This window comes from Corylus avellana, chromosome 2, assembly GCF_965113065.1.
Source record: "Corylus avellana chromosome 2, dhCorAvel1.hap1.2, whole genome shotgun sequence".
In the NCBI taxonomy this organism is placed as follows: domain Eukaryota; kingdom Viridiplantae; phylum Streptophyta; class Magnoliopsida; order Fagales; family Betulaceae; genus Corylus; species Corylus avellana.
The window spans coordinates 5,348,985-5,363,949 of record NC_142491.1 but is presented as its reverse complement, the minus strand read 5'-3'; the positions used below and the strand labels follow the sequence as shown (position 1 = coordinate 5,363,949).

General features: G+C 35.0%; 1 protein-coding gene across 1 annotated transcript; it reads right to left on the bottom strand.

Moving 5' to 3' along the window:
• Positions 1-420: 420 nt before the first annotated feature.
• On the bottom strand, positions 421-10,978 carry PAO1 (polyamine oxidase 1). The gene is made up of 10 exons (XM_059573806.2): positions 10,791-10,978; positions 10,432-10,681; positions 10,080-10,214; positions 9,835-9,896; positions 9,159-9,313; positions 7,549-7,692; positions 5,878-6,027; positions 1,746-2,000; positions 1,187-1,268; positions 421-1,054 (listed from the first exon to the last, which is right to left on the bottom strand). The coding sequence occupies exons 1-10, from the start codon at positions 10,840-10,842 to the stop codon at positions 849-851; spliced, it is 1,491 nt and encodes a 496-aa protein (XP_059429789.2). The 5' UTR covers positions 10,843-10,978; the 3' UTR covers positions 421-848.
• Positions 10,979-14,965: the final 3,987 nt, after the last annotated feature.

Here is a 14,965-nt window from a genome sequence, read left to right as displayed (position 1 = left end):
GCTTTTTCATTTCAAATGATGAAATAAACCACAGGGTGGCCAATAGGGCCAATAGCCTTTACATAATGCATGAAGTTAAAGTTTGATATCATAGGTCTCTTATCTAATTACAGGTTGTGTGTTGAAAATGTGGTTTCTAACCAAATCTAGTATTATGCGTGGAAAATGCTTGTGGTACTATTACTTTTTAGTATAAATCCTTAATGACGTGGCAAAGCACATGAATGCCACATGGGTGGAAAAATTAAGCAATAGTTTAGTGACTGAAATATTATACATTGTATCATTGATTTCAATTCTCATATGTCAAATCCATACATGGCAAATTTCACAAGAAGCAACCACTTCATTCCTATGAAGGGCCTATTAATTGTCTTTAGCTGGTACTCGTAAGTAATGAAGATGTTGGATAGGATAGGATAGGAAGAATTAGAAATCTTTGCATAATCATTATTCAAATACAAGAAATGGAAAGAGTTCTTTCATGTGTGAACAGGTACAGGTCAGATTAGAATTGTAGTATGGCCTTTCCTATCCTTAATGTCAGTTCTTAGTACAATGAACAATATTTTTATATGTATGCCCCAAAACCAATTCCCTTCAAGAATCCAAAACTTGGCACCCCCATTAATCTACCAGTTACACAAAAAGGAGAATCAACCCGTGCGTCCGATCGCATGCCTTCCCATTTTCCTGCTCTTTGTATCTAACTTTACTCTACCTTATGGACGGAATCAAGGAACCGAGTTTAGATTCAAATCCATCCAGCCATTAGTCTCGTTAAGCATATTTTTGTCGTCATCATCATCATCATCAACTAAGTGAGGTGTCTCTCTTGGTTCATATAGTCATAATATAGCTTCTGGAATGACAAGCTTGCCTCTAAGATATAGTTGTGTATGAATATCACATTTGTGTAGACTTGAGACTGCATCTGTCTGTGTCAAAGTTAATGATCCAGTCAATGCTAACAAGGGCTCTAGCAAATGATTTTTACTCTCACTTTTTCTTTCCTTCCTTATTTCATCTACTAAAGCTTTTCCGGTATCAATACCTGTCAAGTTGATCATTACAAAAACATGGCCCCAATAAGATGTAAGCTATTAAACAACGAATTTGGTTTACTATAGAGACATTGACATATTGTTTTATAACTAAAAAATACTAAGATACATCATCTGCTCACCTGCTAGGTATCCACCATGGACGTAACCGCTGAATCTTTCGCTCGTGTGTTCACCGGTAAAGAAGATCCGTCCGACCGGGGCCTTACCGAAACATAAACAAGTTTCAATACAGAATCATAATGGAACAATTCTGATAAAGTTGATATGCAGAAATCAAAAGAGACATGATTAAGAATTTCATTATTCCTCCACCTCATTTTGCTTTTACTCTTCACATTGCAAAAAAGTACATCATTAGATACCAATAAAATGCATACCCCACCTCCCACCCTTTTCAAAGGGAAAATCACTTGTAACTTATAGTTTGTTATGCTTTAAAAAGAAAATGTAGAAGCTCAGATTTATTTATTTATTTTTGGATGACGGGGAACCCTCCAAAGGCAAGGCAATGCCACTTCGCCTATCGGGCAAACCCCAGACCCCATGCAAAGCACCCCTTCCACATGTCGTAGATGTAAATTAGCTCTTTCAAAAAAAATTTAAGTAACTCATATGTTCATCTCATATTTTAAGTTTATCATTAAGATGAAGTTATGGAGTGTAAGCAAGACAGAGTACCTTAATATTTTGAACAACTTGAAGATTAGAGATGATGGGGTAATTGCTGTAGCTGCCACGCTGGAACCTGTTATTCCACCAGCGTGGAACAAGTATATCAGTGGCATTAGGTATGTTGGGTCCAAACATGTCCCTAAGCACCCCCATGGCTTCTTTCAATGTTTCTTCATCTGATTGAGCTTCCACACGTTTTGATTCCCCATTAGTCAATGTCACCACCAGGATATTTGAACCAGGGAATGCATTCTCCATGTGCTGATGACGTAGCAACAGATCAGCAAGAAAGTTGGATAATTCAATGATTAATTAATGATGAATTAATGGATGATCTAATCCCACACCAATATTAAAAGATAATTTGTTTAAAAATTTGACATACTTTATTGTTTATAATATATATAAATTAGAATCTATAAATACCACATAAAAGATTGAAAATGATCGAGACGTGAGATCTTGCATTGCCTCCACAAGAGGCCACGTAGTCCTTTAAATAATTAAATCTTCTGCTAATCAGGTGGATGATTTAATTTTAAAATGCAGGGTTTTAAAAAAAGAGAAAAAAAAAAAAAAAAATCAAGGTTGGTTCTCATTGTGCAGCTTATATTGCCAGCTCTATGAGAGTGACAGGAACATCATTTGCATCACAAAAGGAAGAATCATTCAAAACTAATGATGCAAGGGATTTTAATTTTAGTTTGTAATCCCTACAAGAAAATAATATTTCTTATCAAATCATAAATGGAGGACAACCATTAAAAACATGCAACCATAGTTGGAAATGTCAACATAATACAAGAGTATCAAAATTATCTTAAAAGCGAAATGCTAGTTAGTAGACTGTTATACGACTGTTACACAACTAAGATGGCGTGGAAGTGAAAATTAACTCTTGTTGATCTAAATGCTAATTTTCCACAGTATCTCAGTTCTCCGACAGTCGTATAACAATCTATAGATTTTCGATATCAAACAAACAAATTAATTATTTACACCAATTATTGTTCCTGATTTTGCATTTCAGAATAATGATGTACTCAAGAAAAGACACTATGATAGCCAGCTGAATCATATAACCAACAGAAGCAGTTCACCAAACTACACAATTGAATAAGATGACAATGGGTTTGTTCAAAGGCTCATTAGCAATATATATAAATCCAAAATCATGTGAAGCCTTTGATGAAATCATAAAGCCTAATCGTTATCAATGCATTAATCATGTGATAATAGGTTAATGATTCGGTAATGACGCAATTTAATATATTAGAAAACAAGAAAACAGTGGGCGCTGGTAATGGAAATCCAAGTCCAAGATGCATGTACCCCACATGTACACGACATATAAATATATATAGATATCTATATCATAATAACAAAAACAATAAGCTATTATTCCTATACCTCAATTATAAGATATCCATCCAATTAATAATTTTGTTGAGGTTGAAATAGTTTAAGGTGCACATCAAAGATACGATGTGTTAAGAATATTACTTGTTATTTACTTCTTTAGGTATTATTAGTCTACTAGGTTTACCTTTTCTTATTCTACTAGGTTTACCTTTCCTTATTCTACTAGGTTTACCTTTTCTTAATCTATTAGGTTACTTGCCTCTCTATAAATAGAGGCCTCTGTATTCATTATTATTATAAGACTCAATACAATGTAGTCCATTATATGCTTCCGCTCTCTCTCTCTTCTCTCTCTCTTTCTTCCGCTTCTAATATATTATCCAATATATTTAACATGGTATCAGAGCCACCTTTCGGTGGCCTCCAATAAACGTCTTTGACGTTTTCCGGCGCCGCCAGTGTTATCCGGCGAATCATTCTTTTTGCTCCTCACGGTTCTCTATCTTCTCCTCAAGGTTTTCAGTGTATCACTATACCGCTTGAAAACCCGAAAGACAACTGTCCCAGAGCCGCCGCACACAGCCCCATCGGAGCTTCCACGCGCCCTCACGCGCCGCCCAAATTTTTGGCAAATCCGCCACTACCCTTCCGCCACCAGCCGCCACGGTGGTCCGATCACTTCTCCAAGGCCACCGATCGATAGCTTTCATCCCGGTGATTCCAGAACAAGTCCCATATCCTCCATACGACACCCCACGCGCCTCCACGCGCCCCCAGAAGTTCCGCGCGTCAGATCCACGCGCCAGTACACGCCTCCTCCGTTTGCGCGTGTACGGTGTACCACACGCGCCATCGCACCCACATGCCACGCCATCCTTGCCACGTCAGCCCTAATATCCACGTCAGCACTACGTGCCACGTCATCAGTGACATGTCATCAGTGCCACGTCACCAGAGTGCCACGTCATCAGTGCCACGTCAGCTCTATGCACCACGTCAGCCTTGTGCCACATCAGCTCTATCAGCCACATCAGCGGCTATGCCACGTCAGCACCTTGACATGGTTGACTTTTGTAGCGTTGACTTTGACTGTTGACTGTTGACCGTTGACTTTGACCACTTAAAAGAAAGTTGATCAGGTGTTTTCTACTCAATTTTTCGTCCTGATCTCAAATTTGTGGTCTATTTTTACTTTTGGCATCTCTATATGGCAGAAAACAATATTATTCTCCAAATTTAGGCGTTTGTTTTATGTGGTTCAACTTGGTTCATGCTTGTTCAATTCGGTTCCATAGCCTTTTCTTTGGCGCAGTTCAATCCGGTTCATTCTTCTTGCGGTAGGCACTCTCAGGTCAGACCAATCTTTCCTCAGGTTCATGGGTTTTCGGGCCAAAGAAGCCCCTTTCAACCGGCCCACTTATGCCTTGTCAAATGCCGCCATCACCGGTCACTGCAGCCTCTTCTAGGCCATTGATCCATTACTAGTGAGAATTTTTTTTTTTGGTCAGACCTTTCAACGGTCCAAGGGTTTTAGGCATGAATAGCCTCTTCAACCGGCCATTTTTCTCCTTACTTAGCTCAGCCGACCAAGCGAGACGATCTACTAGTTAGATGAATTAGACTTTACTTCAGCCGACAAGGCGAGACAGTCAAAGGGTTTCAGGTATGATTAGCCTCTTCAATCGGCCCTGCTTATCTCAGCCGACCAGGCGAGACGGTCTACTAGCTAGAATTTTTGGGTCAGACTTTAGCTCAACCAATCAGGCGAGACGGTCCAAGGGTTACGGGCCAAACAAGCCCCTTTTAACCGGCCTTGCTTTTCTCAGCCGACTAGGCAAGCTTCTTCATTAGTAGTATATGGTTTTCAAGTCAAATTACTACCAAGTGAACCAAGCTCCAGCTTAAATGCATTGCTCAAATTCAGGCAGAATCCACCAAGTGAACCAAGCTCCAGCTTAAATGCATTGCTCAAATTCAGGCAGAATCCACCGGTCTCTAACAACTTTTATGGTGTTACTTCGGCAATTGTTTCGGCACAAGCAGTTTTTTTTCGGCGAATTCCTTTTTCTTTCCCTTTTCGTTTATCCAAACTCAAGTTTACACATTGAGTTTGAGGGGGGATGTTAAGAATATTACTTGTTATTTACTTCTTTAGGTATTATTAGTCTACTAGGTTTACCTTTTCTTATTCTACTAGGTTTACCTTTCCTTATTCTACTAGGTTTACCTTTTCTTAATCTATTAGGTTACTTGCCTCTCTATAAATAGAGGCCTCTGTATTCATTATTATTATAAGACTCAATACAATGTAGTCCATTATATGCTTCCGCTCTCTCTCTCTTCTCTCTCTCTTTCTTCCGCTTCTAATATATTATCCAATATATTTAACACGATGCATTTGTCTTCACGTTTGAGTCTCTGACCTAAAGCAGCTACCAACTATGATCCCTCCCTAACAAGTGATAAGTGCCAGCAACAATCAAATATTCTTTTGAGGACGACCGTAATAGCACTCGTCCGTTGGAAACCAATGACAGGAAGAGTTTAAACAGGGAAAAACAATAGCCTAACCCAATCCCACTAAAGACATAGCTAGTGACATCTAAGCTGGTGGTATGAAAATAATCCCAAGTGCTTCCCGTTTCAGGATTCAACTCTAAGACGTTTGACCCACCAAATCATTAGAAATTAGCTCGAATGCCACTAAAGACTATACATTTGAATATTAGCTGGCAACAATAAAAATGAAAAGAATAGAAAAAGGGATTTCACAAACCTGCCAGAACGTGTAGTAGCCCCTCCTCTCGTGGGCATATATAAAGAACTCTTTTCCAGGTCCACATGGCCAGAACTTGTGAGGAAATTTTAAGAAGATCTTTGTATACACCATCACGTCACATGTCTCAATGGCCTCCGTTTTCCACCTCTGTTGCATTATTTTAATCATTATGTTAATACTTAATCCCACAAATTATAATATGAAATTGGAACTTCACGGCAGCAAAACTTAGGCTGAGGGACCACAAACATACATGACCAACTACCACCAATTTTTTATTTTTATTTATTTTTTATAATTTATTTATTTATTCATTTATTATTCTGTGTGAGTCCCAATCAAATTTGACTTAAAAAAAAGAAAGATCACTCCCATAAAAATTTGCCTAATTGCACTTATCTGTAAATATCAGATCATGTGCATTACTATCATTTTACCACCCAATCAGCCAAGAATCTCTAGGCAAGCAACCCCCGAGTTGGAAATTATAAATTTGCACACCTTTCTCATTCAATGCATTGAACCAAATCAGAGCATTCACATTCAACTCAGCAAAATATTTAGCTTAAAAACACATTTTTTATTTTAACTACCTACTTTTTCAAAGCACTAACATCCCGCTAAATATTTTGAACACGTGTCTTCCTCCATTCCTCCGGTCTAGTTTTCCTTCATTCCGAACACAAGTCAGAGTAGAAAGAAATTATTTCGACCTAGTTTAGAGAAAAACTTTGTTCAATTTTGGAGCGTTTGTATGCATTTTTTCCAGCAAGTATATACTATATAATATATGCAATCAATTATATATATATATTGTCTAGATCTTGTTTGACAAGAATACAAACTAGTAGTAGTACAAGTACAACCAACCTACCACCCACGATGTACAAATCCCATTTTTGTATATCTTATATAACCCCATGACAAACCAATCAAAAGTCTGATTTCATGATTAGATCAAAGGTGAAGATTGGCGGAGGAGCACCAACACCGCTGGATCATTCTTTCCCGTACACCGTACCGGTAGTCAACGAACAAACTCTAGTCTAACTCAACGATATCATAGAGAGAGAGTCCTATAGGGTTAGGTTTGGGTGTGGGGTGTGGATCATGCAACCCATATTTTGCAGCTCGAGAATCAGTGTGTTGCGTCATCAAGCAGTGAGCTTTATTTACTACAAAACCCATTAAATTCTGACCTCTTTCAAGTTGATGGTGTATTTAATTTGTGGGTCACACCCTACGCATCAACTAAACATATAGGGAGCACCATTCTCTGCTAGACCCTTATCTCTATAGATTCCCCTATGGTGGACCAATAATGTATGTGCATCCTAGCTAGACGTTCTTTTTCTTTTTCTTTTTCTTTTTCTTTTTTCTTTTTTAATCTCCATAAGGGTTCTTGTCAATCATTCCTAGGGGGGGGGGGGGGGGGGGCGGCTTGGAGGAAAAAAATAATCCTCCTCGAGCCCCAACAGCTGTGATTAATTGTCACAGAAACAGTAGTCTCAGATTGGATTCCACTAATTACCACAAAGCATAGCATTTACTAAACTTTTTTAGTTAATGTAAATAACGTGACAGTGACAGTGAAAATGGGTTGTTATTGAGCAAGTAAAAGAAGGTTAAAAAGAAATTTTAAAAAACAAAATGGAAGAAGAAACGTACGGGCAAGGGGGGTCTGAAGGAGATGAGATCGCTTTGAAGAACACCAATGCTGACAGACAAAACCACGTAATTGGCTTCGTAGTGGCAGCCATCCTCGGTTATTACCGTGACGCCGTTTCTCGAGTGCTGTAATTTCCGAACAACCTGGCCCCAAATCCGTGCACAAATAACACAACAATCATTAATGTGTGAGGCTTAATTTAAGAGAGAAAAATAGATGGAAAACAAAGTCCAAGGCAAGAAGTCAAACCAAAAACTTTGTGCAATTGGGGATGGATTTAATTTTAATAAAAAGAAAATGGGAATTGGGAAATGGGAAATGGGAAAGATTAATTGAGGAAGAATCTGTGCAGAGTTGAGGTACAGACACCCATTAAACCATTTTATGGGATCTTATGTAAACAGTAAAAAACCACTGTCAACTATTACAACATTGATATATTGTGATTCTTTTGAGCGTTTGAGGTAGCATAGACAAGAGCACAATAAATGGAGAAAATGACAACACCCCATACTTTCATGTTCTTTACGTGAGTTGATATGACATCTCACCTCATAGGGTATTGTTCTTGGTCATAATTTACACTGTGCAGGGTGATGGAAATTTGAAAGTTTGGGGCCTACGAATTTATGAGTGGTAAAAAGGGCTTTAATGGTTGCAAGCACCATCCCAATTCATGGCAATATGATTAAAATCAAAGCTATATATTGTTGATGGGTCAAATTTTGGCTATGAGTTGGGGTCCTCATCTCATAAAGCTCATAAAGTGTTTTTGTTTTTTAGCTTTGTTGTAAGTAAGCCTTGGAAATGGGGGAGAAATGGTCAGAGTAAAGAGTTATAAGAATGAAGATGAAAGGAATCCAATATAGCCATACATCTTAATTAATATCATATCAAAAAAGCATACCAAAAAAATCTTTGTTCATTTGAGTGCCTTCAACAATATTGTTCATCTCCCACTTCTAACACAAAAGGAAAGGTAACTTTTTACTGTTTCTAAAATCTGTTTCCCATTTGTTAATGGTGAAATCAATGTATCCGATTCCTCATCAGTTGTTTGTATAGTAAGTTATCCATTGCGTGAGGTGTTTTATGATAGTGATAAATACTTATTTTATAATCCTGATTATCAAATACATATATATAAAAACTGATTATGACAACTAAATTAAACACATAAATCAACAATTTCAACCAGAAAAAAACAAAGTGCAGACACGATTACACGATGGTCAAAGACCAATAAACATCAGGGAAAATTCCCATTAACCTTCTTGATTAGAGTATTTTATTTCTGAGGTTAATTAAAGATTCTCCTCTGTTAAAAATAATAATAATAATAACTAAAAACTAAAAAGAAGAAAACAAAAAAATGAGTTGACTCCACAGCACAGAAAAAAAAAAAAAAAAAAAAGTATTTTTAAAAATAATAATAATAATAAAAAAACGTCATTATCTGCAAATTCCAGAAGTGGGTCAATGAATCTCTACAACAAATGGAAAGTAGTACATGCAAAACCAAAAAGGAAATTCGGATTTTTCTCATAGCTTGCAAAACAAACAAAGCATAAAACAACAGAAAGAAGTAAAAAGAATGAGATTGTTCTACCTTGTTTAGTTTGAGACGACTGTCCAAGATTTTACCCTCAGGGGTGAAAAGAAAATCTTGGGCCATTTTGTACAGTAAATACTCATACCCTCTCTGATCTGCAACTAAAAATTCTCGTTCCCCAAAATCTACGTAAGTTGATATTGGCTCAACCTCTGTACCCAAAACACATATTCTCAATTTCATTCTTTTTGCACTTCAAAATAAAAATAAAAATAAAAGAACAAAAGATTCAGAATTAAACAAAAAAAAAAAAAAATCTTTTATCCACGTTTAAAAGCATCTTCGATTAAAAAAACAATCTTGCATTTAAAAAAAAGCTTCTAACTTAGTTTAGTTTATTGAGACAAGAGTTACAATAATTCAAAAGATAAAGAACAAAAATTACAATAACTAAAGAGAGTAATTAAAAAGTGCCATTTTATTTTATTTATTCAGTGTTTTTTTTTTTTTTTAAATAAACTTTATGTAAAAAAGAAAAAGAAAAAAGAATTAGACAAAATCCAATAAAAAAGTCAATCTAATATAAAACTATTTGACTTTTTGGAGGGGAGTGCATCACTGCATAAGCAAAGATCAAGGCATAGAATAAAAAATGAAAATCTTAGCTTTCCTTATTTTTCTTTTCATTATTTTCTGAGCAACCAAACGGAGTCTTTGAAGCTATAAAACTCACCTGCCATCTCAAAATCATGTAGAATGAAGTCAATGGCGAGCTCTATTGGCGTCTTCGGCGTACTAAACAAGCACCCAACCAAAAAAAAAGGGAAGAAAATTAAATAAAAAAACAAAAAGGAGAAAGAAAAAAGTAAATAGATACGACAATAATGACAAAATCTTATGGATAAGTATAAGAAAACATATTCAGAATCTCTTCATATAATAAGCAAATATTAAGCTGATTAATAGCTTTCGACTTACGAAGCCGGTTCGGTTGAATCGCCGCACCCACCACCACCGCCACCCCGGTTCGCCTCCTGACTCAGCTTCTCAATCGCCGAGTCCACCGCCTTTTTGTACGAGTCTGCCGCCACTCCACTCGGGAAAATCTTCCCACTACATCCCCAACAAACAAACAAATTGTAAAAGTAAGCACGTGAAATGCATATAACAATCAAAATCTGTGATTTAATAGATTAGAGCTTGGAAATGTCGCATTAAAAAAATTTTCTACGAACTGGGTCGGAGGGAATTTCGCAAATAAAAAGGTCGGAGGGAATTTCGCAAATAAAAAGGTGACGTGTATTGGTGGTACGGATATTAGGGGATGTACTTGCTGTCATAGATGTTGTAGCGAGCATTGCTGTAGTCGGAGAAGCAGGTGCGGAGGCCGGACTGGTTGGCGAGCTCCCAGACGGGGTTGGACTCTTTTCCGCCGACGCCGGCGATCCAGCCAGCCCCGAGCTCCACCGACACGCCGCCGAAATCCTCCTTCCGGATCCTCCCGCCGATACGGTCCGACGCCTCGAGAATCACCAGGTCCTCCACTCCGTTATCCGCTAGCACCTTTGCCGCCGATATCCCTTCCCAACCCCAAAAGAAAAACCGAAAACATAAATGAGAAAGAAAGAAAAAAAAAAAAAAAAAAGAGCAAAAAAGTATACGGAATCGACGGTGGAGATGCATATTTACCGGAGACACCGGCACCGATGACGATGACAGAGTAGCGAGAAGCGGAATCCATGAACGGAACGGAACGGAATGAATGTGTGTTTTTGCGTGAGAGAGAGAGAGAGAAGAGATGGTCTGGGTTTTCTTGAGGAGAGAGGCAGAAGTAGCGGGAGTCCGTTTATATAGTTGTCGATCTCGTTGGTGTTAACTGGTTGTTCTTTTTTTTCTTTTTTTCTTTTTTTTCTTTTTTTTCTTTTTTGTGGGTTTCCAGACGGTGGGGGAGGGAGAGAGGGTGAGATTCGAGTTGACATAATTGAATTAGTTTTCAGGCTGACGTAGCAGATGCGTAATTCGAGGGTGTTTTAGACTTTTAGTCTTTGGTATATAAGGGTAGTAATGGAAATTCGAAAAATGTTGAGAGGTGGGGAGATTATGTTTGTTTGGAGTCTTAAATACACCTTAGAATAAGGAAATAAAATGATTGTAATTTTTTAAAAATGGAGAAATTTTTTTTTATTAATAAAAAAATCATGTGAAAATCACGTGTTCTAAAAAAAACATATGTTACTGATAAAGTTGGAAGAATTTTTTTTTAACTGAATTTAAAAGAAAAATTTGTCAAGTTTAAATTGTGATTTAGTTTTTACCTTTTATATATTTGCTATTATTCATTTGGCCGTTAAAGGATTTTAGGGTTAAAGTTGTGAAGAAATTAATAATTAGTTCCTTAAGTGGTTAAGCCAGAAAATTGATTAATGATAATGTTTAACCCTTGAATTCAACTAGGCACAATAGATAACCATCGTGGTTCATATTAGAGTATATCATGAAGTTAAAGACTATCACCTAGCTAACTTAGGTAGAGTAGAAGTCTATTTGTATCCACTATGATTCTTCTATAAATATATTATATTGCAAATATCACTCAGAAAAATAGGAGCTAAATACAGCAGAACCTTTATCCTATGGACGCAGTCGTAGGTTATAGACCGAACTACATAGTTCAGTTGGGCACATACATGGGCGTGGGTTCGACTCTCTGTAATAAAGTATCACTCATACAAGCCTAATTAGTATTAACCACCTTAGGAACCACTAATGCCCTAGTGGAGCTGAGTTTGGTCTTGATGGAGCACCTATGGTTCCCACCGTCTAGGCCTTTCCTGAATAGTGATGGTTACTCCTAAGTAGAGTAACAACAGTTCATTGCCCACTCCTATCCTTTTAATTTTTTTTTTTTTAAAAAAAATGGGCATAGGAGAGAAATAAAATGACTGCACTTAATTACTTGTAAATTGTGATATATTTGGTTTGCGAAATATTTTCCATATATAATAAATAATTCCCTTGATTGTTAAGAAAGAAAACCGATTGATAACATTTTCTTAACCCTTGAATACTCCTAATTAACTAAGCACAAAGAATTAAAATGAATGTTTTAAAGTAACAAAATTAATTACTGCTGGTTCGTGCATGTGGTTGGAGAAACGAATTTTTAGGGTGAAGAAAAATAAAAGTCCTTAATTATTAAGAAATAAAATCAATATTAAACATTAATTATGCCATGTCATGAGATTATTTATTTTCAAGCTAAGAGCTAATTTTTTTTTTTTTTTTTGACCACAGCTAAGAGCTAATTAAGTGGAGTTGCATATTTTCATCAATGTGAAAAGCTGTTGCTGGTTGGTAAAGCAGACAGATCGAATTGAGAAGCTGCAACAAGTATATATGAAACCTGATCCCAAACTGAGAAATTGATTTGAGAAGCTACATTTTGTTTGAGAATCTTTTCATTAGTTCTAGGGTTGGTTCTCAAAAGTTATCTAACCAAAAAAAAAAAAAAAAAAAAAATACAGTTTTGTTAATGCAAGGGTTATTTTTTCAAAGTTTGTCAAGAAATTTTAGCCGCACTAGAAAAATACATGACCTAATGGATGATATATAGTTTCGATTTGTTAAAAGTTGAAACTCTATGAGAAGTGAAAATTTAACAAATACAGATTTTGTTTGTTAATGCTTTTAGGAGGGTGTTTTCTATATTTTGTTTGAAAAAATGGTATGATGTAACCAGGGCCGGCTCAATGTTTTCTGGATCCTTAGGTGAAACTTTTAAATTGAGCCTTATTTTTTTTTAATATTTATATATTAATTAAATAATATTTATTTTATTATTATTATTATATTTAGAGTTCTCATTTTTATTAATCCTTACAAAAATAAACACAACAATAAAAAAATCAAAATTTTTTTTTTTAATGAATCTTTACCCTCTTTGATACACTTGTTTCAAACAAAACCCACCAAAAAAGTTGACAAAAACTCATACAAAACCCATAAGAAAAAATCAAGTACAGAAATAAACATTACTAAAAAAAAAAAAAAAATCTTTTTTTTTTTTTTTACATTTTTTTTAATTTTTTATGAATCCTTACCTCATTGATACGCATGTTTGTCTCTCTCGCCTAGCCTCTTTCTCTCTCTCTCTCTCTCTCTTGCTTCATCTCTCTCCATGACGTTCTGTTTTGAGTGAAACTAAGGAAAGAGAAAAAAGAAGATAAGAGGGGAGGTTGTTGGCAATGGAAAAGAAAAGAGAAGAAGAAAAAGAAAGGAAAGAAAGTGGGCGGTTAGGTAGGGTTAAAATGATCTTTCAATATCAAATAATTTCAGATACATAAGTAGATATACTCTTTTTAAGTATAAGGATATTTGTTTTTCTGGGTTAATTAGTCTTATTTTACTATGGGTTTATTATATTAGGGCCTTATTAAATTGAGGCATTTTCTAAATTACTTACTTATCATGAGTAGATAAGTAAGTAATTACTTTCAATATCAAATAATTTCAGATACATAAGTAGATATACTCTTTTTAAGTATAAGGATATTTGTTTTTCTGGGTTAATTGGTCTTATTTTACTATGGGTTTATTATATTAAGGCCTTATTAAATTGAGGCATTTTCTAAATTACTTACTTATCATGAGTAGAGGTCTTAAGTTTTTATTAAAAAAAAAAAAATTAGGCTTAATTAATAAAAAAGGGCCTTAAATTACAATATATATATATATTAAAAAAAAAATTTGGGCAATTTTTTTTTGGGGGCCTTATTAATCCGAGGGCCCCACTTGCCTAGTGGTCTAGCCGGCCCTGGATGTAACATAAAGGTGTAAACAATTTCGATTGTTTTGCGAGTGTTTTTCGTTTTAGGTTGTTTGTTAATATTTTTGTTTTGAAAAAAAAAAAAAAAAAAAAAAGAGCTTTAAGAAAAAAAGCCACAAAAAATTAATAATTTTTCATGTAAATACAAAAATTAAAATAAATAGAATGAATGTGCATTACAAGAGATATATACATTTGTATACAATATTGTATCAACAATATATAATATCTATTATTTTAGTACCAACTATTAGGAAAGTATAAATTTTTTTACAATAAAATATATTTTAGTACCAACTTGTTATGAAAACATAGAGATCCAAACGAATTCCTCCTGGGAGAACTTAATAGAAATGGATAGATTTGGATATTATGTATTTATTAGTTTATTATTGATAAAATAAAAATGGAAGAAAGAAATATATGCTATAAAAAATAATCTTTTAGGAGGTAAAGAGTATACGAATGCATTTCTTTCACTTTTGCGAGAGTACGTGTTTCTTCATGTATTCATAAAAATTGGCCCAATCCATTATAGACCTAAAACAAAACAAAACAAAACGATTATGTTAGTCTACCCAAAATAAATAAATACAACATAAATTAAACTATATCTTAGAGGGTTATCTAAAACCGAAAATTTGTCGTATAAAAATATAGTGAATATTCTTAAATTGTATATTATTATGGTTTTTGCAGAGCCTTTTGTGGTTAGTAAAAAAAGAAAATAACACTTGATAAAAAAAAATAATATATACTTGGTGATCAAGGCAAGAAGTCAGATTGCTTTATATTTAACTATATTTCGAAGTTTATTAAATTGATATATGTTCTTAATGTACGTAATCTTTACATTCGTTCGATGTAAAGACACATGCCAGTTTATACTAAAATTGCATGTGAAAATAACATATTTTAAAGACAATTGGCAGTTAAATAGGTTGAACTATATTGAATAAAAATTTGTATTTCTCTTAATTATTAATATGTCAAATCATAAAATTATTGGTTTTCAAACTCAGTATAATTGTTAATGTAA

What these genes read in the sequence shown, in the direction of transcription:
- PAO1 (XM_059573806.2), bottom strand. Translation starts at nt 10,842, where the DNA reads ATGGATTCCGCTTCTCGCTACTCTGTCATCGTCATCGGTGCCGGTGTC. An exon ending in ACATGATTTTGAGATGGCAG is followed by an intron (nt 9,314 to 9,834) that starts GTGAGTTTTATA and finishes TTTTGGGTACAG; the next exon opens with AGGTTGAGCCAATATCAACT. An exon ending in CCATGGTGGATACCTAGCAG is followed by an intron (nt 1,055 to 1,186) that starts GTGAGCAGATGA and finishes TCAACTTGACAG; the next exon opens with GTATTGATACCGGAAAAGCT.